Below are 24,616 nucleotides of genomic sequence, written 5' to 3' on the forward strand. Positions count from 1 at the left end.
AAAGACTTTATAAGAAAATATTGAGAAGCATATGGTGTAATTCATTTAAAAAGTTGGTTGGATATATTATCTATGCAGCTTTTTGAAAATCCATCTGGTGGCATGTGGCTAAAGGAAGAGCCTATGAAAGTTTCAGCTTGATTTTGATTTTACTTTCTTTAATATTTCAGGTTTCCTTAATAGTTTGTGCATTGGCGTTAACATAGGGTTCAGCATCATTTCCTACACCCAGATCCTGATGTTCAAAAAAAAAAGAAAAAAAGATTTGCATGACATTAATGAAAACAGATGATGCACACATTGATTTGCATAGATGTCAATGCTACACCAAATTGTCCTGAGTACCCTACATGTTTAGTAAAACATTTCGGATATTAAAATGCAAGGCGATGCCCCGTTATTTTTAATTTTTTAATTATATTTTGCCTGATTTAGGTCTACATTATATCCGCCCGGGGTCTTTCTGTGTGGAGTTTGCATGTTCTCCCCGTGTCTGCGTGGGTTCCCTCCGGGTACTCCGGCTTCCTCCCACCGTCCAAAGACATGCAGCTTGTGGGGGTAGGTTAATTGGATAACCCAAATTGTCACTAGGTATGAATGTGAGTGCGAATGGTTGTTTGTCCCTGTGTGTTGGCCCTGTGACAGACTGGCGACCTGTCCAGGGTGTACCCTGCCTCTCGCCCTATGACAGCTGGGATAGGCTCCAGCGCCCCCCGCGACCCTGAAAAGGATAAGCGGAAGTGAATGGATGGATGGATTTCAATATGGATGTGATTTTGTTACTCAAAAAATATTGTGTGTTTTTCCATCCAGCTAACGTTTACTGCTGTTGCCAGTCAACTGCTTTCCAGATGGTACATAATGGTGGATCAAAATCTGATGGCCCATTTTTATGTTCATAACTTCATCAATTTTGGATCCCCAACCCCCCTGGCTGACATGCAGCCTCACTGTATGCACTCACTATTGTTCATCTCTGGTGACCCCCTCTGTAGATATTGATGAACCACAGAATTTTAAATCTGGAGTCATCACTCCAGAAATTGTATGTCTATTTCTTGTGTGATTTGCGATGCCAGAGGCTTTTCTTCCTTTCTCATTGTTTCCCTTCCTTCTTGACAGCCACCCTTCCACTGAGACCATTTCTGATGGGGCTTCAGGGAAAGGCAGGGATCAACTGAAAGGTCAGATGCATCTCTTTGGTTCTGCATCAGATCTTTGATGCAATTCCCCCCTATTTTTTAAGGACATTCCTTTCAGAGACCTGTTTATGTGCTTTTTCATTTTTCCATAACTTGCTTAGTTTCCTCAAAGTTTTCAAAGACACAGTGCACACCATGCCAAGTTATGGCAAGTTATGCAAAACTAATAGCTCTTTAAGGGAATCCCAATACTGGTGTAATGATACTATTTCAGTAATCTACCTTAGACTATCTAAATTATCCAGATTACTATTCCTACACTAAGCGAGATAAGAGCTTATTTAACTTCAACTTTTAAAAAAATCTCATTATCATTAGATTAAAGAGAATTATAAAGTTTTTTTGGTTTTGGTTTTTCCCTTGTGGTAGTTTTGGTGTTTTAGCTATTTCCTCTTCATGAACCAATAATGAATAGTCTCGGTTTGCTCCAGTTCCTTGAGACACATATGCAGCTTGTATATATCACTTTAGTCATCCTATTTACACCTTGAATTAGTGATTCAGTGTGAAGCTGTAAATGCATTTCTTACCTGAAACAAAACTGTGTATGTTTCCCACCTCTGTGTTTTTTGTTTGGGGTTTTTTTTTTTGTAAAGTTTCACACAGATAAAAATTGAGAAAATAGGTTTTGGGTTACTTATAAATGTCACTGCATAATGAACAAACCGGATTCCAGTGTTGTTGGGAATGAAACAAAAAGCTGTTCTGTTTGTAGCATTTTTTATTAATCTTAAGATCTTTGCATGGTCAGTGTACATTATGTGGATGTAAGTGAATGAGAAAGAAAAGAAATGACCTGGTAGTGTTGTACATTCACAAAAGTAACACTAGATGGAGGTGTTGTCAAAAGGCACTGGGTCCCCTTCTAGCCAAGACAGAAGAATTTTGAAGAAGTGCAGACACACATTCACTTGATTCATCTGGAAATGTTCTTCTTTAATTATACAGAAACTAGAAAGGGAACTTTGACGAGTTCAAATGAGCGTGTGTCCCAAAATGTGTGTTAATTACTTATTACAGTAATTAAATTTGCAACAAATGGTTTCATTGTTATAGAGGTAATCAGTCTGGGAATGTGCCATCTCATCAGGTCAATATATAAAACGGTTCATTCAGTTTGTGGGCACATCAGTGCACGGTGCAGATTAGCCTGTTTCCATCCTGCTGATAACCTCATTAAATCTCATCCACCTAGATGGTGCCAGCTCGCACAGGGAGGCCTGGTTCAGAGAGAGTGACTCACTGTGGCCGTATAGTTCATAAAAGACATTACTGATTGCAATGTATTTTCTCTTAGTCTAGCTGTTGATTTACAGATTTATTTAGATGCCACATAGTGGGAAAAGAATTTGACATTGAATGATCAGTGGTTGATATTCTTCTGTTTATTAGGTACATGTAGTTGCTTATCCACCTTTGGTCCTCAGAACTTCCTTAATTCTTCCTAGCATAGATTCAACAAGCTACTGGAGAAATTACTCAGAGGTTTTACTCAGAGCATCACTTCCTGCAGATTTCTTAGTTGTTCACATCCATGATGAGAATGTCCTTTTCCACCAAATCACAAAGAAGCTCTAATTGGAAGCGATCTGCTGATTATGGAGGTTGTTGCTGATAGGAGGGGTACCCAGTGTGTCCTTCTGCCGCTTCAAAGTTCACTTTTGTAGCTTCAGAGATGCTCTTATCAATAAGTTTATTGCAACAAATGATTATTTGGGTTACTCTTGCCTTCCTTTCAGGTTGAAGCCATTCTTCTCTGACCTCTGGGATCAACAAAGAATTTTCACCCTGATAGCTCATTAAATATTTTCTCGTTGTCTGTAAACCTTAGAGATTGTTGTGCAGGAAACTACCAGCAGAAAAGCAGCCTCTGAAATACTGTCGTCTGGCACCAACAACCATTCCACGTTCAGCATCAGTGAAATCACCTTTCTTCTCTATTCTGTTGCTCGGTTTGAACTTCAGCAGGTCATCTCGAACATGCCTAAAGAGATGCTGCCAGGCAATTGGCTGATTAAATATTTGCATTAGTGGCTGAACAGGTGTGGCTAATAAAGTGGCCAACGGGTGTGTAACTACAGTTTCTATTTGTTATGCATTTCCACTCTGTGCCAACAGAAGGTGGTACTTGACTACACATTTACTATACTTTGTAGTTTACCAGCAGATCATTTTCTTTAATGGCAATAAACATCCACAGCAAATGGCTTTACCTGCCTGAGAGTAACAAGGGTCAATCTCCTTGCATTAGTTTGTTGTTTTGTGTTATTGATCGAGCCACAGTCTCCTTCCCTGACTCATTTTGTGCAGTTAACTGAGTATTAGTTTAGGCAAGCTATGAAATCAAGCGCCACAGCCCCGATGCAGCTGTTCTCAGTCTTCTCAGCAGTTCTCAGTCTGCCCACAGCTGCTGAGCATCTGCAAGCCGCTTTTTGACCCACATCCAGCATTATGTCTGTTGCTACTGATACTTAGCAACAAGACTCTGATGTGATCCCAGAACAGATAAATATTATATGAGCTATTACAGATGTAAATAACAGTTTCCTCTTGAATATGATACTCATGATTGAATTTAAGGATGCCTTGCTGTTTTTAAGATTTATCGTCATTTTTAGCTGTAATAGTCATGGATTTTAGAGATTTCAGGTTCAGAGTTTTGGAATTTTGAAGGACCCTTTAGGGATATGCATGCACAATAAACTCAGACTTTAGTAGATTCATGCAGTGAGTATTTATCAAATAATAATTTTATTTGAGAGAACACACCGTCAATTGCACATCTAACATCATGAATATGACTGAATGTAAAAATACACATATTAACATTTCATGACACCATTTGGGATACTTTGCATTAATGTAAGCTTAACAATATGAAAAAGCTCACACTGTCAATGTGAAGCAGGAGGCAAAGCAGCTGTCAAATATACTGCAAGTAAGTCTACCCAACAATAAAACAACCAGTTTTTACATGAATAGATGTCTATACAAAAAAAATCTATACACATAGATGATTTTATATTTACAGTGTTTAAAATAAAGAAAATAGAATGGGTGTGTATACTGTAGTTTCAAAGAGTGAAAGTTTAACTTGGCACAGTTTGTGTTTGTTAGTTTTATGTACTTGTGCAGGTGGAACAATGTGATCCAGTGATGAAATGTTGCATGCATTAATATCACGTGGAGCTCACACCATATACTGACAATAAGTAAAATTTTATTTATATGTCAAACTAACACAAAATTATTGCAACAAGACAAAATGCAGCTATGTAATATGTTTATTTTACACTTATACTGCATGAAATGTGTATATTCAATACACTGGTGCTTAACCTGGATACAGTGTCTTCCTTGGCACACTCAGGACTGCGGTGCATTTGTTAACATATAAGAATATTCTTTCTTTTTGAGGGAGAAATAAAAAAATACGCTTACAGAACTTGGTTGAAGTGTCTCTATAGGAGAGGTATTTCACTATATGCAGAAACATCCCACTTAACAGCATCTTCTTTGCACATCTTACATTCACAATAAACCCATCTGAAAATGGTATTTAATACAACCTGACTGACTCGTTCTACATCCAAGTAGAAACTTCAAACTTCAACTTCTCCCCTTTGGCATTCTCTTATAAACTAATAGTTTATAACTCTAAGTTAGCAGCAACACTCAAACACTGTTGCCTTTCTGATATTTTTGTTTCCTTCTTGTTTTATTTGTTTCAAAACTAATAAGTGCACAAATTAATTATAGGTCCTCTTTGAGTAAAAGGGTTGTTTATATACGGATAGTTATATTCGCCGGTGTGACGCAGTCCTGTATGTAATTCATGACGAGATATGAGTGCATATAAAGCATTAGTTTGTTTCCTATGTACAGTTTCTATAGCCATTAGCGTGTTTGTATTTAGGCCTTTGAAATAATGTATCTCATATGTGTGAACAAGCAACTTATAATGCAAACCCATCCTTTGATGTCAACATTTACATTTCTTAGATGGACCAATGCGAACAAGCTTGAAAATGAGTAATATTATGCGTAAATACAAAATAATGACATATTCCTGATAGTGCTTAAAAAGTTTACAAAACTCTCATGGCTTCACAACAACAAACGGTTCTTATTCGGTGTACAGACATGGAGAAAATCAACTAAAAGTCATATAAAAATGTCAAATACCAACTGCATTGGACCCAACAAATACATCTTTTAACTGTTTATTTATAAGATGGAACATCAGTAAAATTATCTGAGCAGTTGTGATTCACAGCTGTTTCATAACCTTAAGCCTGCACTTGAACATGAAAATGTTCAAAGCTGAATTTTAGAGCCTTCACATGAACACGTCTGAAACAACTGTGATGTGCATACAAAGATGTACATGGCAACAAAATGTGCAACGCTTTGCAGTTGAGGCTACTTTAATTAGAAACAGCTGAGCATGTGAGCATGTAATGCCTGTGCACACTAACACCGCTGTTGCACATGCACGTTTATAGAATAAATGAGAAGCAATTTTCTGAACCCTATTAGCTGATTTTCTGAACCCTGTTAACCTTTATGAATGGCAAGTGCACGCTATTTGCTCAATTATCACATGATAAGAGAATCAGAGTGAGGAAACATTTTCTCAGAACAAGAACCCAGGATGTTTGAAGCACATCCAGCTACACTATGTGATTCCTCTGATTAGCTGCTTGTTTCTACGTGAAACTACATCGATGTAAAATGTTTGCATTTGAGGAAAAACCTGCAGATTCTACAATAATTACATATACAGAGCCTAATGATCCAGTTCTTACCTAGAGTCTAAAGCTAGCAGGGTGGCAGCCAGCTTTCACACAAAAACTTGAGAAAAAGCTAATAAAAGTAAAACCAGGTAAAACTATTTCCTCTGTCACTTGTTGTACAGCCTAGAAACAAAGTGAACCTGCGACTTTCAGTTTACTGTTGCTCTCTACAAAATCAAAAACTGCTTAAAAAACTTAATGGTAGAGAGGGTAAAGATAGTTCAAACAGCTGAAGCGGAAAGATCAAGCTGGATAATATTAAATTATTCAATAATTTTATGTCAAAATTCAGGCAGCTCAAACAGACCCCATCAGTGAAACAACCGCGCCTCATCTGCCTCAGCAGGGTGAGGAGGACATTTGTTCATACTCTGGACACTTGAGAAGGGCGGGGTAGTTAGAGGAGTTCATCTGGAGTGAGGCCTCGGAGGAGATGGAGGAGGGACTGCGACCACGTCCGGCCCAAGCGTCTGGATGGAGGAACTGACCGGAGTAATCTGAGCAGTTGCTGAGACGAGGTCTGTAGAAGCCCTGATGGGGCCTGTACATTTCCTCTGCTGTGTAACGCTTCATGAACAGGTACACTGACATCACACCTGCCGTCTGGGGAGGGAATAAACAGATTAAGGCTGGGACACAGTACATCTTCAGCTGCTATAAGGACAAGATTTGCTAAATGCCTGAAGTACAAGGCAAGTGATGAGATTAAATCTATACAAACAAAACTGAGACCAGTGCTAAGTTTATGTACATAAAACCATTAGTTAGACAGAAAATGGTTAAATATTACTGTGGCTTTGAAACATTCTTGTAAAATGTGAGATACTATTTGACTTTCTGAAGTTACCTCAGTGAGCAAGAAGGAGATGGCAGCAAACGCAAATGACCATCCATACTTGTAGCTGAAGTAAGCCTCATTAGTTTTGGTCCTGTTCAACATTTCATCATTAATATTGGAGATGTACAACACCAGACCAACAACCAAAGACAGACCTGTGGAAGGCAGAGAGACGAAATGATTAAAACTTATTTTATATAGCAAAGGTACACATCACTGATAGCTGCATAAGTTTGCATAATATTTTCCAAAGACAGAGTTAATGAAAACAATCATTCTTTCATATGACAGTGATGGACATGCACAAATATATTGGGCCACAGTCTCTCTTAATCTGTGAATGCATGTGTTTTCAGTCCATTGCCACAGATGTATGAAATCAAACACCAGGGTTTGCAAAATTTGTGAAAAAATTGGAAAGTTTTGTTTACTTTCCTGCTGTGTGCAGCAGGGGTCTGGTAGCTGCAACACTGGCATACTGTAATTCATTTTACAGATTATAATGTGACAAGATGAATGACGTGCAACAGATGGTAGCACAGTTGAACCTTGTCCTCCAACCTCCCACCAAGCAAGCACACGTGCATGCACACATGGCGCCACTTTGTCCAACTAGTGCAGATACAGTAAGTATAAATCAAGTACCTGACAAGATGAAGAAGATTCCAGAAACAAAGGCCAAGATGGTGCGATGTGGTCGAATGTGGCCGATATTACTGAGTACAAAACCAATGAACATGAAGAAGAGGCTGACCAGAGGAAAGGGTGTAGAAGAGCGAATCATCTCTAAAAGGAGAGAAGGGAAGCAAAAAGAAAATAAACTGATGAGTTTGAGTGTGTTTTATGGGTCCTTATCTTAGCTAATATAAAATTTCAATATCTGTATCTATTTATTTTTCTTATTAAAATTTGCTGTAGTAGCAGCATGAAATATTCAGTCGGTCTATCTTATGCCTCACTTTCATGGATTTAGTGTTTAATTACCTTGACTAACTTTTGATTCTTTTATGTTAAGACGGAGCAGGGCCTGCTCGCTGTGAGAAAATGGCAAAAGACCTCTTAGAGTCTCTGGTACTTTTTCCCGAACCCCCATTGTGTTCTTCATTACCCCCAAAATATAGCCTTTTAGCTAAGTGGGCCAGATGTCTAAGGCCATAATCTTAATGGAATTTGGCTTTAATGTTCATTAGCTGGTAAAACTTTGGATTCAGTGGCAATCTTGCCAGTTGAAATCTACAAGAAATATTCAAAAATCTTTTCTGAATGAAAACATAAACATTTGGCTAGCGGATACATTGGACAGTGGTTTACTTTCAATGTCATCCTAAACTGTTGTTTTAAACATCCACTGTCACCAGATCTGGACCCAAATCCTTGAGGACTGTTCACAGCATCTCGATTAATTTATGGCACAAAAAATTCAGCCAGTTGAGTAAACAAGAGGAAGTCCAACCTAGTTCTAGTCCTAATTAATTAAATGGCTGGTCAGTTTATGCTCTCCTGTTGTTTCCCTTGTCTTTTGGCCATTTGTCCCTCTTCACAGCTTCCTGCTTGCTTCCTCATGTCTTTAGGTATTATTATTGTTAGCTTGTACTTTGCTGGAATTTTGTTTAACTCATCCTGTGGCTCTCATTTAGTTATTTGCTTCTTCCAGAAAATGCAATCCCTTACATTTTATTTTTCAACTTTTCTGCATTTGTGTCAGTTTTTTTCAACCCCCACATAACAGCATAAAAGAGTGTGCTAATCTTTGAGTTACTGCACCTACTCAGTATAACTATATAATTGCAGGCTCTGGAAAAACTGACTTTTATATAGCTTGGCAATGTTATTTTCCTACAATTTGCTTGCTTGACTTGGTGAGACTCCACAGATTTAAACTTAAAGTGCCAAATGCTAATGCGTATATGTATGCCCATGCATTTTCACCATGTAGAGAGTTATTTAAATAGCATCACTGAATTTTTCATTAACACTCAGTATTTGTCTTGCATGCATTTGCCTTGGGGATTATTCCACAAATTGCAATATCACTCCATCCTAAAAAAAACCCCCACATACTGTATGAGATGACAGGACAGCAATGAATGAATGACTGAATTCATTTCATTAAGTGGTTTTAAATCTAAACTACGAATCCTTGAGGCCAAGTCCATAACATGCAACTGTTTCAATTAGATTGATTATCATTTTAACTGACTTTTTTATTTTATTTGAATTTTATTGAATTTTATTTTTTATTTTATTTGTATTCTTTCACTTATTGTTGCATGTGTGTTGTTGCTGCCTGTGTTTGAGTAATTTCTGTAACTGTGAGACACTTGCTGCTGCCTATCTTGGCCAGGTCTCCCTTGAAAAAGAGGTTTTTAATCTCAATGGGATCTTCCTGGTTAAATAAAGGTTAATAAATAAAATAAATAAAGAGGTGTGGACTTAATTCATGTGAGTTGTACTCAGGTAAAACTTAGTTATTTTCTGTTATCCTGTTAGACTTTACAATATCAAAACAGGATTTACATATGAATTGAGTGTTTGTTAAGAATAATCTTATCATTCAATTCAATTCAATTTTATTTATATAGCGCCAAATCACAACATAAGTCGCCTCAAGGCGCTTCATAGATACAGAGAAAAACCCAACAATCATATGACCCCCTATGAGCAAGCACTTTGGCAACAGTGGGAAGGAAAAACTCCCTTTTAACAGGAAGAAACCTCCGGCAGAACCAGGCTCAGGGAGGGGTGGCCATCTGCTGCGACCGGTTGGGGTGAATCATTGTCTTGTAAAAAAAAAAAAAAAAAGACTTCTGACAAATGTATGTGGCTTCAGTTAACACAGTTCTTTCACACACTTCTATATAAAACATTTATGTTTTTATCATCTTGGTTCTGCATTTCTGTGCAGTAGCTTTGGTACGGTACATTTTTCTATGACTAAAACCGCTGTGCCCCTAAATGCTATTATGGTGAAGCATTTTAAACTAAATGGCATCTTTTCAGTTTAGAAAATAGACTGAAAAATGGTCAGAAATAATCATGACATGTGAACAGTTACTTACTGAGTACACTAACAGTGGACTCAGATGTCATCTGCACATTAGTAGGCATCACATACTCAATGGTAAAACACCGTCCATTCTCCTCTCCTGGAATGAAACACAGGGAAAAAAAATATTAAGTGAAATTTCAGTATATGTTTTTGTACACAAGCGATTAATTAAATCCAACCCTGAAGGTCATACAGTACACATGCAGAATACATGGATGTCTTGACATGATGAATACCTATAATGGCAAAAACGAATAAATGTCACAAATGTCATGTTTTCAAACAAGTTGTTGGAACGACGAGTTGCAAGTGGTATCTAAGGACCAAGCTCAGTTTATTTTCTCTGTGAGGCTCTTAAATTTAAATATCACTTAAAATCAGTCAACTTAGAAAGAGAATGGGGAGTTTATAGCTTCCACACAGTTTATGCTGTCAGTATTTGTTTGAGGAACACCCAACATTAGACTTTAACACCTTTCTCCTTATCGCGCTGACACATACAGTACAAAATGTGGCAGCAAAACACACCAACTGATTTTTTTCATCACTTCATTAACTCCACACACTATGAGGTGTTGGATTAGGTGATATTCTGGGGTTCAGCATATGTAATTACCTTCATACTGCTTCCACAGAATACACATATAAGGATGTGTTATGTTTTTGCATAGCTATTTAAGAAAAATATAATATATCAAACAAATCTGGGAGATTCTTGAGACTGTTCTCCAAGGATTTAGCCAGTTATTGACCCCATGTTTATAGTCTTGCTGGTTTTCACTTTAATGAAAAGTCAGTTTTTATTGTGCATTTCTAGGGTTTCTTTGTGTATGCAAATATCGGGCCCCCACTTCTTAGTGATATCACATACAGTATGTCTACATTTGCACATATGCGCAAATACAGTCTGTAATTTGTTAGTTAATTACCTAACTATATCATGACATAGTTATATTTAACAGACATTAGGATTAATATGTCTGCATATGAATATAAGACAGACAGGCAGCAGGAGAAACTGATGGAGGAGAAGTTTGTAAACGCAGACTGATTGGACTAGTTCAGGTCCACATTGTGTATACATATGTAAGTCATTGCAGATCTCCCTCAAACTTGCTCATTGTATCAGCTTTTCTTTTAACATAAAGTAAAAGCTTGAGCCACTATGCAGTAAGTCCAAGGTTCCCTTTGGTCATGAAATATTTTGTACTCCAGTCAACAGCATTTCTGTACTACTACTAATCACCACTTTCTTTTTATTCCCAACAAAGGAAAATAACAACTATTACAGAACTTTCATGATGAAGACTTATGTTATTATTTCAATTTTTCTCTTATTTTTTATTATTCTCTATAATAACTGATTCTGGAATAAAATACTAACTGTAAAACGTGATATACTTCACCTGCCACAACACCGTGCAACCTCATTCACATTCACTGGTGTAACTACACACTGTGATGGTAAGCACTGGTTGTTTCTGGGTCAAATTAAGTGGGCAATAAGGCCACTCAATTGCCCCTAAAAAACACACTAAACCATTAGTTTGTTTTAACCAAAGGCCTGCTTCATGGCAGCAGAACATCTCTTACATAATCACAACTGGAATCCCAACATATTTACTAAGACTTAACCATTAACCCTGAAAAAGGACGAAGCAGCTCAATTGTCGTATAGATTAAATCAACAGTAAGTGGACTGATGTTAAAGGTTATGTTACCATTTAAGAAAAACACAAATATTCTTCCTGACCATACTGATCAAAATAATTGAAACATTCCCAGTGTAGGCTGGCTAAAGTGAAATGTTAAGCTAAACAGTACAAGTTTGTAAAGATGGAATTCAATCAATAAAATCAGGTTTGCTGAAACACCTTTTTTAGGTTTGCTGTTCTTAAAAACTAGACTGGAAAGGCTTACAAATTAGTATTAGTAGTTTAGAAATAACTATAATTTAATGCAAAGCTAGACAAAGAAAATGGAGTGTGGCTAATCTCCCTAGATGTGGATATTCAGTTAAAAACAAGAAATACTGGTTGGTGGTGAGCAATATCTCATACTCTAGACAGAAAGAAGCTGGTGTTCTCCAGCTGTTTTAACACTCCAGCAGCTGGCAAACCAGAACAGATTAGATCTACAGAAATACTGGGAAAAACCTGCTTTACGGTTTTCCCAGGCAGCGCCCAGAACTTAACCAAGTAAAGTGAACTCTGAAACAATCTAAAGACAGCTCGTCTGACTTAGAGTATGACTAAGCTCAAACACTCCTGAAAGACACATGTCCTTCTTGTCCTGACTGATGCATAAACAGTTGATCAAAGAAAGTTAAACCAATAATAAAAAAGAAGAGTCAGTATGATTATAACTGTTGGTATGTCTCCTACGGTGGGTTAAATACATTGTGTTGATCTGTACTTGTGAGCAAAATCAGACAAAATCAATTTAATGACCAAGCAAAAGAGGAAAAAGCATGTTATTTTAATTGGTTAATATACGTCTGGCTTCTGTAGCATAACTAATAAAAGCATCTTAAAGACCTAAGCACAAATATCATTGGATGCAATACAAAACATAAAGGAGTTTTTTTCTTTGGTATCTAGATATCCAGCAAAATAACAGAACATAGTACTGCAAGTACAGTAAATTGTTGTGATTACTGGAGGAATCGAGAGGGTAAGAGCAAGAATGGATACCTGGTTTACTCTGGGACAACACTTGTCTGGACGGTTGTTTCTCTAAAGAAAAGATTTAAAACGGTTAGTATTTCCAATATTTTCCAATCAAGAACTGTGGAGGAACACGTTAAGATGGTGTTTATCCATGCAATGTGCTGTGCTTCTGCAGTTGCTTTTAATGTGGAATGGTAAAGTGAAAAATGCAGGTCAAAAAGAAGGAAAAGGAAAGTCCAGTTAAGGAGCAGAGAGGAGTGTCTGCACCAACCAAAACTTCATCTGGCACCACTGAATGTAAATCAGCAATCGGTTAAATCATGAGAGAAGCAGTCTTGAATAGCTCTCTATCAACAGGAAAAGTGATTTTGAAGGATACAGCATAGGACTGGAAAACAGTTTGGAGATAGTATACAGGTAAGGTGATGGATCATAAAGCTATGCAGAGGTGAAGGCAAAGTTTCAAAGTTCATGCTCAAATATTCAAGTGCAAAGCAAAAACAAAAATACATCTTCTATACTTGCAGCAGTCTAGTGGTTAAAGAGAAGTAAAAAAAGGAAAGAAATGAGAGGGAAAAAATGCAATGCACAATATACTGCAAACGAGACAATGCAAAAAATTTTGGTGAATGTGTGCTTCAAACTTAGCTGTGTATAATAAAAATAGTTCTGAAAGATGGCATCACGATTTTATTTCCACTTTGTTACTGCTTTTGAGACTAACAGGAAATCTACTCTACTGTGTTCAAACTGTATTCTGACTTCAAACTAACTCACCAGCCAAAAAGCAAACCCTCCACAGACCAGAGTGGAGCGACATGCGCATCTCGGTGCTCTGGTTGAGAGGAAGGATGACGCCCTCTTCCAGGTAGAGCCAGTAGTCGGTGCTCACAGCGATCCCCAACAGGCCGAGGCCGCAGACGGCGAACACGCTGCTCAGCAACGTTAGCGCCTTCCTGCCACATAGGCTCATACCACAGCCTCAAGAGCAGGGGGGCACCGGTGGCGGAAAATGGAGCTATGAAAGGGAGAGAGAGATAAACATTTTTACTTTTATTTTTTTCCTTTTTTTTTTGTAAAATCCACTTTTTTCGGTGCTCAGAGGTGGTGGTTGGGCCTTTGGGTGTTGTCATGTGTGACGTTCTGCAATATTTAATTTCACTCGAACTGAGGCTTACGACTGAAAATGGAGATCAGGTAGAAACAGAAAGTAACAAACGCACCTGCAGATAGGACAGTTTTATCTCTGCTGAATTTTAAATCTGGGAATGAGTCTCTTTCTTTCAAATCTCCCATTAATCTTTAAATAACCAAACTGTGCAGGACGAAAGATTTAGTAGAGCATGTTTGAGGAAAGTTTTTCACTTGACTACCCTTGACTGCTTCCAGGCAGAAAGAACACTCCTGCAATGTACCTAACAGCACTGATTGCACACAAAGGAGAATTACAAAACTGAGTTTGTTTTGATTTGTTTCTGCTTTAATAATCATGTCTATGATTATTAAAGCAGTTATGTAGTACATACATAACTGTCTGTTATGTATGTACTACAGCTGGCATACAGTATGTCACGGCATATGAATGTGAGTGCTTGCCAAACAAAACGATGGCTCTGTTCTTAGCTGAAGCCCACTTTTGCCGGAAGCTAAAGCGCTGGGAGGCTGAGATACATGTTGAAAGGAATTGATTTCACATAATGAGATCTCAGCATGCTGCTACTTTGAGCACCCACTGTGAGCTTGAGAAGATGGAGAGAGAATTTGTGAAAGGATTTTGAACTTTTCAGAAAATTCGTCGCATTTGGAAATCGCTTTCCTCCAACAATTCCTTATATGAAGACTTAATACAAAGCCCAAGTTAGAAGAAAAGAGTGAGATCTCCATGCAACCGTCAGCATGTAGTGAGGAACAAGTTTGCATAGTGAGGAAAAGTCCATGTAATACAGTAGAGAGAAAGACGATCATCTCCCTTTAAGCAAGCTTTTGGTAACAATGTGAAGGAAAAACTCCCTTTTAACAGAAGTTAACCACTGAAGTATCAGTCATCTGAGGGTGGGCATCTCAACCAGTTAAAGCACACAGTGAGAGAAAAAACAAAGTCTGATGGGGATAGTAACTTTAGATCAAAACCACACAGTTCATATAGTGATGCCAGTTGTAAGCAATTGAAATGCACATACTGTAAGTAATCAGAATTCACCAAGCACAGGAGCAGCATTAATGGAAAAGGACTATTACTAAACCTAAGCTATTCTTGGCTCTGTTGCAATCAGCAGCTATTCATTTACAATGACCATAAAGGCTGTATATTCAGGCAATTGCTACTGAGCTGTAAGTAGATGGATGCATTCCACTCAGTAACCCTTTTTGTGTACTTCACTTACCCAGAAGGGCTGTTTTAGCTGTACAGTACAAAACCCACACACTGGAGTAGTGACTGTGCTTAAATATACAGTCTTGAACAACCCTTCATTTTTTAAAATATTTTTTAATCAACAGTTCTCCAGGCTTTCTGATGATCTTTCAGACATTCTCTTGGGACATTGGCTGCCGGGGGGCACTGCACACCACCCAGAATCTCCAGTAAATTAATCAGTCAATCAGTTAAAACAGATTATTATGAATTTCAAAATCTTATTTGGTTTTCATATGTACATGTTATCAGAGATGTCAACTCTAATAGCAGGGAATTAACTAGGCAAATGATTTTTTCTTTCTTTCTTTTTTGCCATTTTTTTTTCAAGTAACCTATATTTGACAACAGCATAAATAAATTGGGAAATTCTGTTTTTGGTGTGCCACCCCATTATTTTTAGTGGCCCCCATATTGCCCCTATGAAAAAATTCTGGAGCAACCCCTGCCCCCTCTGTCCATCAGTAAATAAGGGTGTGACAATCATGGTGACACTGTAGAATCAAATAACTAAGACCCCAGTCACACAGGCCAAGAGAATAGTTCATGACCATCTGGCACCCAGTTTCAATGTGACAGGATGCCAGAGGTTGATGGTAGTTGTTGGAAAATGATTGTTAAAGTCCCAGTCATGCTGGCCCAAGTCAGTGACCCCCTGAAAACCACTTATCATTAGAGAAAAATGTGTATTCCACAACTGGTTGGCAAAAGACTCATTGCTTTGGTCAGTAGCATATTGTTACAGTCATGGTTTGAATGGAAATGATGGACTTGTCTGCAACAACTGTCCAGCTATACTCCAAGATGTAATAAGAAAACTAGTTTGCATTGCACTTTTTCCAAGCTTTACTACTGTTTGGCTAATAATTAGTGAGCATTTCAAGACAAACATGGTGTGCACATGGTGTGGATATAGATATTTATTCGTAGAAATTTGTGCTTGTATCAGATCCAATGTGGCTGTTAACTTTTCAGCATGGTGTGCATGGCATCAAATTGTAATAGTGTTTGGTAGAAAAAGTCTCTATTAATAAACAGCTGAAGCTGTTTCAAACAAAATAGTTCAGCTAATATCTGACTAAATACAATTGCATTGATGTCCAAAATGTTTCTTGCCTTTCTGTGTGTGCACCAAGTTCCCATCTCTCTGGTCACTCAACCTGCACACCTGATAATCAGCCAGTCATCAAATTCCAGCAGTATTTAAGGTTCTGGTCTTTACATCAATTGTTGCAAGACCTTTAGTCACCTCCACGTGGTGCTAACACTACAAGTTGGATCTATTTTTGTGTGTGTGTGTGTGTGTGTGTGTGTGTGTGTGTGTGTGTGTGTGTGTGTGTGTGTTTGCGCATGTGGTAATCTTTATCTCCTGTCCCTCAGGATCAGTTTCTCCAATTTCCACTGTGCCAATTGCCTTGCCCTGTTCACCACCTTCACTCTGCCTTCGTAAAGTATACCTGTCTCACTTCTAGCTCTGTCCATTAAACTTCCATCAGCCAGCCATTTCCCTCACCAGCCACAGCTCTGGGGCCTTTTTACTGGAAAAAAGAAGTATAAAATCACAAGCTGTTTTCAATAAAAATCAGTGTCTCGGACTAGAAATAACCATGGTTGACTTTGTGTTACCTGACAAAGTAAAAACAATGAAAACCAATGAGCAGTGCTGATTTTCATGTTTGGTCTAGTCCACCAAATACTCAATAATGTTTCATCTGACTTAATTAACCTCAACAAAGCCTTCATTTGTGCATTTGTGAAAGGGGAAATCACAAGTCATTTGTTGTCAGTTTACATTAAGTGACATCACAAATGCATAAATTACAAATTGGGATCTTTAGAAGCTGCTTAAGCAAGCATTTTAGCACGCCATAGGGACTGAACATAAGACAAGTTTTAAGTATTAATCTAACAATGTTTTTTACAGATGAGTTCATAAATTAATACCACTGCTCTCCAAACAGTTTTAACCATTTCTCCCTACGCTAGGCAGGAAGTGAAAATTGCATTGTATAAAAATATAATATGATCCTGTCTCTATTGTCACAGTTTATGGTTATTATGAGGAAACTGTTGCACTGGCAAATGGAGGAACTTCTGCATCACTGTCCCTGTAGTGTCTGGCTGAATTATGCTTCAAGTGTTAAAAATGTTTGTAGAGTTTGCAAAATGTGTTACGTTTTACTCCGTAAGAGTATTTTATAAAATTATTTGCAAACATATACCAGTTAATAGAATGTGCAACCAATAATAATAATTCCCTCATTCAGGGGTCCCATACTAACAGACCTGGTATTATTTTTCATGTTTTGTTCTTTTCTTTTACATTATTCCTTAAAAAAAAAAACTAAATAACAAGTATTCTAGTTTCAGATGTCATCTTTAGACTTAAGCACTCAGTTTCATCTATCATCTATAATCTGTTAAAATAAACTACATGTAGGTTTGTCCTAGCTTGTGTTTCTTACTATTATGAAAAGCAGGAACCAGGAGTAGAAAAGACAGCACCAAAAAAAAAAAAGGTTCTTAGTCCATCATAATCAGTGAGATCCAACACACTTGTCAACACACACACAATTACCATAACCAGTCATTCATTAATACTAATAATTCTGTTCATTGTTCTGTTCTTGAAAGGACAGTAATTGTGACTGATCTTAGATGAGAAAAATGTGTTTTCATTTTGAAAGCTTTCTCTTTAAATGTTCAAAGCTACGGGCACCAAAGCTTTGGCTCTTGTTGTGGGATCAAAGGAGTACACAAAACACCCTTCTCCTGCATACTTATCAGAGCTGCCTTTGGAGGAAAATGTCTGAACCTGTGACTAGAAACCATCCATCAATAAATGCGAGGTTTGTATTTGTTGCCGTCTTCTCAAAAGCTGCGTGCTCGTGCAAAAACATAGAAATGGCACTAAAAAAATAAGCAAGTTAAAATGTCAGTAATGAGTTTTATTGGGGATGTTTATGTAGTTAATGGAAGTCAGAATGCTCAAAATGCAAAAACATTTGCTAATTAATTTGAATGAAAGTAAATAATGTTCACATTTTCTGCCACTAATATGATACAAGGCCACTAGGGGCCCAGAGGTGAAGTAAAGGAAATGTACACAACTGCTAGAGTAAAGGGCACATCATCACCAAAAGTAGGGCAATTCCTTTTCTGCCTACTTCCTTAATATGCACCGACCCTCCTGTCAACCCTAATCTAAATGGCTCACTGCCAGAAATACAGCATTTTCCCTAAACTGAAAATCCAGAGGTTTTTCATCAAACGATGGCAAAGCAAGAAAACACATTTTGATCTATATTTTTTTGGTAATAAAAAATATATTGTAACTTGAACACAAATTGTAGTAAGTTATCCAAATGAAATTATTATTTATATCAACATATCTCTGTATAATTATGATATGTCAGTAGTCCTTTCGTGGTTCATGAAATAGCATTGCTATAAAAAATTCATGATTTTTGACTGATACCTTTGATTGTCAACTAAAATATGCAGTCACAAATTAAAATGGTCACAATGTTACCATGAAGAATAGATGATGTCCATCACAGCTGAGTTTGAAGTTGTATTTGGAATTCAATTCAAAATGCCACAAAATGGTTGTGAAATCTATGAAATCTTGCAATGAACACCCTCATTTGAATTTGTGTATTTGTTCTTCTGCGTCAAGGGTTCGTCAGTGTCGTAGCGCGGATCTCTTTTGGCATGCTTATTGACCCAGTTACTGTGGCTGTAAGAGCGTGGCTGAGTGCATGTCCCTCTGTTGCTTCTGATGTGGACAGGCAACTAACACTGTGTGAGTTAGTTCCTGTTGGCTGATGTTGCCAGGGCTGGCTGGGGGAGCCTAAGGACAATAGCAGTCCAAAGCAACAGAAAGGAGATATGCCATGTCATCAAGCCACAGTCACAGCTGGGTGAAGCTGGCAGCCCCATCACTGTGTGGCTGGGAACTGCTTATATATTTTCAGCAGGCATACTAAAGGGGAAACACATGTCAACAGTATATATCCACAAGCTCAGCCACGCATCAGATCTACAAATATCCATGAAGTGGGTCATACGGTATATCTCACAAATTATACTTGTGAATGAACACATCATTGCAGAGCCAGTTGTCTACAGCCAGTTTCTGTTAGTCTCACTTCACACATAATAAATCTTACAGAGGGAACGTGTCATAAAGGGGTTTCAAGCAGTGCTATTTTTCTATGTTTCCTCAATCCGTGATAGAGTTAAGAAATACAAATACAATAGAATAACACAAACCCAAATAAATGACACAATTATTTTACCTTTACTATCTCGATTAAAATGATTCATTTAGATAAGTCACTGAGTTTAGTTTCCTTATTTTAAAGACTACTTCAAATCAGCATATAGTCTTGGCTTTTAAGCAAGGTACCATAAACAACAGTTAAGGTTGTAACAATTTCTTTACATGCTCTTGTGTATAAGCGAGCATTTTCGATCCACACCAGCCTCAAGCACATAGCTAACAAGCAGGAATAATTTCTCAGTGGTCTAATTTTGGACATGCCTCCACTCTTGCTTGAAGGCATGCCTACTTAAAATCACAAAATTCATACTATAGTCCAAGCCCAATCTCTGCTGTAGGCCAGACAGCTTACAATGCCTCATCTGGCACGAAGCAGAGAAAGGTGGTGATGGTGGTGCAAGTTCAAGTTGTCAAGACAGAGGATAGTTTTAGTATTTTTAAAATAAAAAAGTTTGGTGAAAAAATTTGCCAATTTGTGTTACTATGTTGCTACGGCAGTTTAACCAGCTGACCTAATGTGTCTCCCTCCCACTCTCGGGACTCTAAAGCACTCTGTATCAAAATGCAGTCCATCTCTCTTCTGTAATGTCAGATCATCTTAATTTGACAGGGCAGCTCTGGATACAGAGCTGGATATAGCTCAAGCGTTTAATTCTGTTCCAAATGTGCTTCCCTTATGATTTTTAGCAAAGCATTTTGGCTTTGAACTATCAGCCCTTGAGGATGCCATCATATAATATCATGATTTCTTGCCTCTCCACTTGATCTCTATATCTTCTAAGAATAATAAATAAACAGAATATAAAATAGTAGCAAAAGGCTGAACAAAGGCTATAGCTTATACCCTTAAATATATAAGACCATTTAAATACCCCATTTCCTTTGCCATGACTTTGTGTAAAGCCGGGACAATTATCTGAACTGCTTTTTTTCTCTTAGACATATTCATAACAAAGAGCACAGACAGGTTCACTTTATTTAATAAAACGAGTGAATGGCACTTTTGTGATCTCTAAAAGGGTAGACACTTCATTGACTCTGGCACAAAATAAAATAGTGACCCACAGCAATAGCACTAACATCATTTCCTCATGTTTGTTGTAAGAACAAGTCTCCCATTTATTTATAAGTGCCTGACTTGGCCTTGTCGCCAGGCAACGCTATACAGAGAGGCCCACAAATTAGTTAAGCATGAATGAGCTGATGAGTGAGTCCCAAAACAAGGCTTCCTATTTGGCTGTGCACTTTTACATGCTGGGGAGGGGATAGAAAGGAAACAGGAGAAAGACACGGGGAGGCAAATACATTTTAAAGGTTTACAGAAGGAAACATTAAAAAGACATACTACATGTAGCCACATAGGCACAGAATGATCTCAAAATGTAACTGGAGATAAAATATATCTAGAACAGGCATCCTAAAGTACATCCTGTCTACACTCTACAATACATTTACTTTAATTTTCCACAGACCCAGAAAGAAATGCTTAAAACTCCGGTAAAACTTTAACAGCAACTTTGAGAGTCTTACTCAGAATAGGTGTTTAAAAAACTGGGCACATGGCAGCTGTGATCAGCAGAGAGCACTGTGTTTACATTTTGGGGATATTCCCATCGGGGTGCTTTTTAGAGGGTGGCCGATCGCTGACCCAAGTGATTTGCTACCAGGACAGTAACTGATGCAATGGGGAACACTTATTTAATGCACTTTGTTTAATTGCTCGTGCTTTGTGCCCACACTGGGAATAGAGAATTAATTTAATAAATCCTGCAATTCTGACAAAAGACATATTGTACGTGGGTTTCTTTTATGAATAGATATGCTCATTAAATCATGGATTAAACCTACACCGATCTATTTACTAATGATATGTTATTTATATTTTTTGTCAGTGTTAGGTGATTGCAATGTTTTCTGCCACAGAGATAACAGGGGAACATGGAAATTGTTCACATTTATCAAAAAGGAGCTACATTTTGCTTTTGTCATGAGTGACAACTGTGAGCATTGGTTATGTGTAAACAACAAAGAAATAAGGATGGGGAAAAGAAAAGAATTGATTATTTTAATGGCAAGACACAGGGACAGGGCTGTATAACCCTGTGTAGCACAGTCTCTGATCCTATCATGTTTGAAACGTGGCCCATAATAATGTTTTACAAGGCTGCCATGATAAACATAAAAACTGCCAGCCAGAGTTTAAACATGTATTTAATTTATGGCATTTATGACATGGGCACAGAAAGAAAACAGTGCCTGCAGAAGTTTAATGATGAGATCAGTAAAAATCAGTGCTTAACAAAACCCCCAAGATTTAGGTCGACTGACTTTCAATTAAATACCAAACCTCTAGATACATCTTTGAGCTTCTTTAAGAGCTATGTGGCTAAAGAGGCTTTTACAGCGGAGAAAAATTAAAAGCTCTACAAAATGTGAGGGGCTAATTCTGCAAATCTAATAGACCCAATTGAAAGTGCATGAAGTCACATTTTCTGTCTTTGAGTCACAGCCTGAACCGTTATGTCCAGATAATAATAGACTGTAAACTACCTACATGTACCTCAATGCAACAAGTACTTTCTCACCTGGCAAATGCACAAGTATCCACAATGCAGCCTGTATGCGTCTGAAACTGTTGAGAAATAATCCCCATACTGAATGAGTGTTTTAACAATGTTTGTTTGGTTGACACACTGACCCAATGACACAAGCTGCCTATTTAAATCTTAAATTATACAAATGCCAAGGATTAGTTTAGTATTACTTTACTATAGAATAATCATGATTTGTATTAGGTCAGATTATAATGTACACATGTATCAGATCTTACAGAATCATTTTCCATCACAACACCACAAAACTATCTACTATTTTAAACCTCATAACTATAACACATAATCATTCTGAATGGCCACCATCATATTAATGGAAGCAACAAATCAAGTAATTATTAGATGTCAGATGACATAAAGCAAATATATTAGCCTTATATTCAATCTCGATCGGAGTTTTCAACAAATCATTATGTCATTTAGCCAGAGAGACTGTTGTTTGTAGTGCAATCAGCCAGCTGTTTGTTAGGCTACTGATACCAGTTAATCTTTGGCTCCGGCTTAAACCGCTGTCCGCGGTACTGAACCACTCACACACGTTCTCGTATTGAATCAGTGATAAACTTAACCAAACCTGATGCTAAACAAGAATACCTCAACTGTCCTTTTAATACACGCCCTAGGCTCTGGAATGCGCACAGTAAATACTGCATGTGTCTTGTTTTCCGTTTTAAAGCCGTGGGTTTCGCCTAAAAGTCTCAACGACTCTATTTTTTAATTCGTTTCCATCCCTCTAATCCTAAAAAATCTAAGAGCGATATTCTTTGTCACACATGTGATACTTTAGTTTTCCTGCAAGTTACAGCACTTCACGTGTCGATTAGCGGCATTGTGACACAATTGAAAGGGTGTAATAACCGAACAGACTTTGAGTCGGCATAAGGGAGGTATCGGCTTCTCTTCGACTGCCACTTAAGGCGTACATTTATCTTCTAAGTTTTTGTTTTAATCAACGTGCAACAAATCCTTTTGAATATCGCTAACATGTGTCAGAGAAAAGCAACTCCAGTCTTCACATGCAGATGTGAGTAAAGGATAGTCACATACAAAGCTTAGTAAAGGCTTCAACAGTAATTATGGAGACAAAGAGAAAACATGTGTTTTACATGTTAATATTTCAAACAAGTCTCAGTCTGATTGGAGCTAAGCAAAAACATTAGTAGCATGGGGGAGAAAACAACAACAACAGGAAAAGTACTCCGTGGTTTTTTTGTTGTTGTTGTTTTTTGTTTTTTTGCTTTCTCCTCCTCGAAATATTCTCTGTAACGACTTGCTTACAGTGGACACTCAAGGAAAAGTTGGCTAAAAATAATTTACCTTCGCGAAGAAGACTCGTCGATGAAACGCCTTTCTCCTGGTGTTCTGTTATCTTCTCTCTTGTCTTCCTGTTCAGTCGCTCCGCGTTATCTCGGCTTTGGCTGGAAATAAGCCCGTTAACTGAACCTGACCCGCAGCTGCGTCGCTCGCGCACCACTACTATCCAAAACAGCAATACCTTCTGCCCGCGTGGAGTGAGGCACGTGGCACCCCAACTCCTCACTCCACCTCTCTTCAGGTGAACGGGAGGGAGGGAGGTGAAGTGACGTGATATGGATCAGTGAATTTGTAGTTCAAACCACATGCAGCGATAAGATTTCAGCAGATATTGTTTTGATATGAAGCAGCAGCACAAAAATCAAGCTCTGCTATAGGATTTACCACAATGTTATGCATAAAATAAAATTTAAAAAATGACCTGTTTTGCAAGGATCTTTGTGACTCTGTGGTCTACCTTATAATCAATCTAACCCCCTTTGACCGCTGAAACTATCTCTATAAGCCTGTTAAGTTATATTTGTTGCAAATTCTGCTGCCGCCTTGGCCATTTCTTGAAAAAGACTTTTTTTTTTTATCTGGATAAGCCCCAAACAGCTTGTACCTCGTGTGAAGAATGCTCTCTCTGGATCACCCAACAAGTCACTTACAACAATGATAAGGGTTCAGTTCAAATTAGTTCAATTCAATTCAATTTTATTTATACAGCGCCAAATCACAAAAACAGTCGCCTCAAGGCGCTTTATACTGCAAGGTAGACCTTACAATAATACATACAGAGAAAAACCCAACAATCATATAACCCCCTATGAGCGGCAGAACCAGGCTCAGGGAAGGGCAGCCATCTGCAGCGACCGGCTGGGAGAGACAAGGAAGACAGGATAAAAGACAAGCTGTGGAAGAGAGCCAGAGATCAAGGGTGCAATACTCTGTATTTAATTATTAAATTATGAGTTATTATTCATCTCTGACCCTCATCCACAGCACCTCTTTTGTCCTCCTGTCAACCCAAACCAGTGCTGGCAGATGAATCTGGTCCCACTGGAGGTTTTTTCCTGTTAAACGGGAGTTTTTCCTTCCCACTCTCGCCAAAATGCTTGCTCATAGGGGGTCGTTTGATTGTTGGGACTTCTCTGTAGGGTCTTTACAATACAATATTAACTTACCAACTTTGTTATATTTTTGCACAATATAAAAAAACTCTTCCAAAGGATATTACCAGAATTTATATTTTGGTGTATATGTTTGCTTGATTTTGATGAAGAATACTAAAACATCTGTACAACATCATCCATATGGGTAACTGAGTTTATATCCAATGCTTGTAATGGCCATCATATTCATCAAACCACCAGGCAAAGTTCAAAATTATATTCCTTCAGCATAGCTTGCTACCAGCTTTTAATAGCTGTACTCAGAACTAAATGACTAGATGAGT

The 24,616-nt window shown here is 37.9% G+C and overlaps 1 protein-coding gene across 2 annotated transcripts; it reads right to left on the reverse strand.

Annotated features, from left to right (window-relative positions):
* Nucleotides 1–3,932: 3,932 nt before the first annotated feature.
* cacng5a (calcium channel, voltage-dependent, gamma subunit 5a) lies at nucleotides 3,933–23,415 on the reverse strand. 2 transcript variants are annotated; one of them, XM_026170429.1, is made up of 7 exons: nucleotides 23,182–23,415; nucleotides 13,332–13,572; nucleotides 12,579–12,620; nucleotides 9,896–9,982; nucleotides 7,482–7,622; nucleotides 6,846–6,991; nucleotides 3,933–6,601 (listed from the first exon to the last, which is right to left on the reverse strand). In XM_026170429.1, exons 2-7 carry the CDS (start codon nucleotides 13,525–13,527, stop codon nucleotides 6,338–6,340), a joined length of 876 nt encoding a protein of 291 aa, XP_026026214.1. In that variant the 5' UTR covers nucleotides 13,528–13,572; nucleotides 23,182–23,415; the 3' UTR covers nucleotides 3,933–6,337. The 2 variants fall into 2 exon arrangements, with proteins under 2 accessions (XP_026026214.1, XP_026026215.1); XM_026170430.1 differs by lacking the exon at nucleotides 12,579–12,620 and having other exon boundaries at nucleotides 23,182–23,414.
* Nucleotides 23,416–24,616: the final 1,201 nt, after the last annotated feature.

The sequence above is a fragment of the Astatotilapia calliptera genome, chromosome 6 (genome assembly GCF_900246225.1).
Source record: "Astatotilapia calliptera chromosome 6, fAstCal1.2, whole genome shotgun sequence".
Taxonomy (NCBI): Eukaryota; Metazoa; Chordata; class Actinopteri; order Cichliformes; family Cichlidae; genus Astatotilapia; species Astatotilapia calliptera.

Coding starts and splice junctions, on each gene's coding strand:
- cacng5a (XM_026170429.1), bottom strand. CDS start 13,527: ATGAGCCTATGTGGCAGGAAGGCGCTAACGTTGCTGAGCAGCGTGTTC. Junction 7,623..9,895: donor GTCCACTGTTAGTGTACTCA/GTAAGTAACTGT, acceptor CTCTCCTTTTAG/AGATGATTCGCTCTTCTACA. Junction 6,602..6,845: donor TCTCCTTCTTGCTCACTGAG/GTAACTTCAGAA, acceptor TTCCCTCCCCAG/ACGGCAGGTGTGATGTCAGT.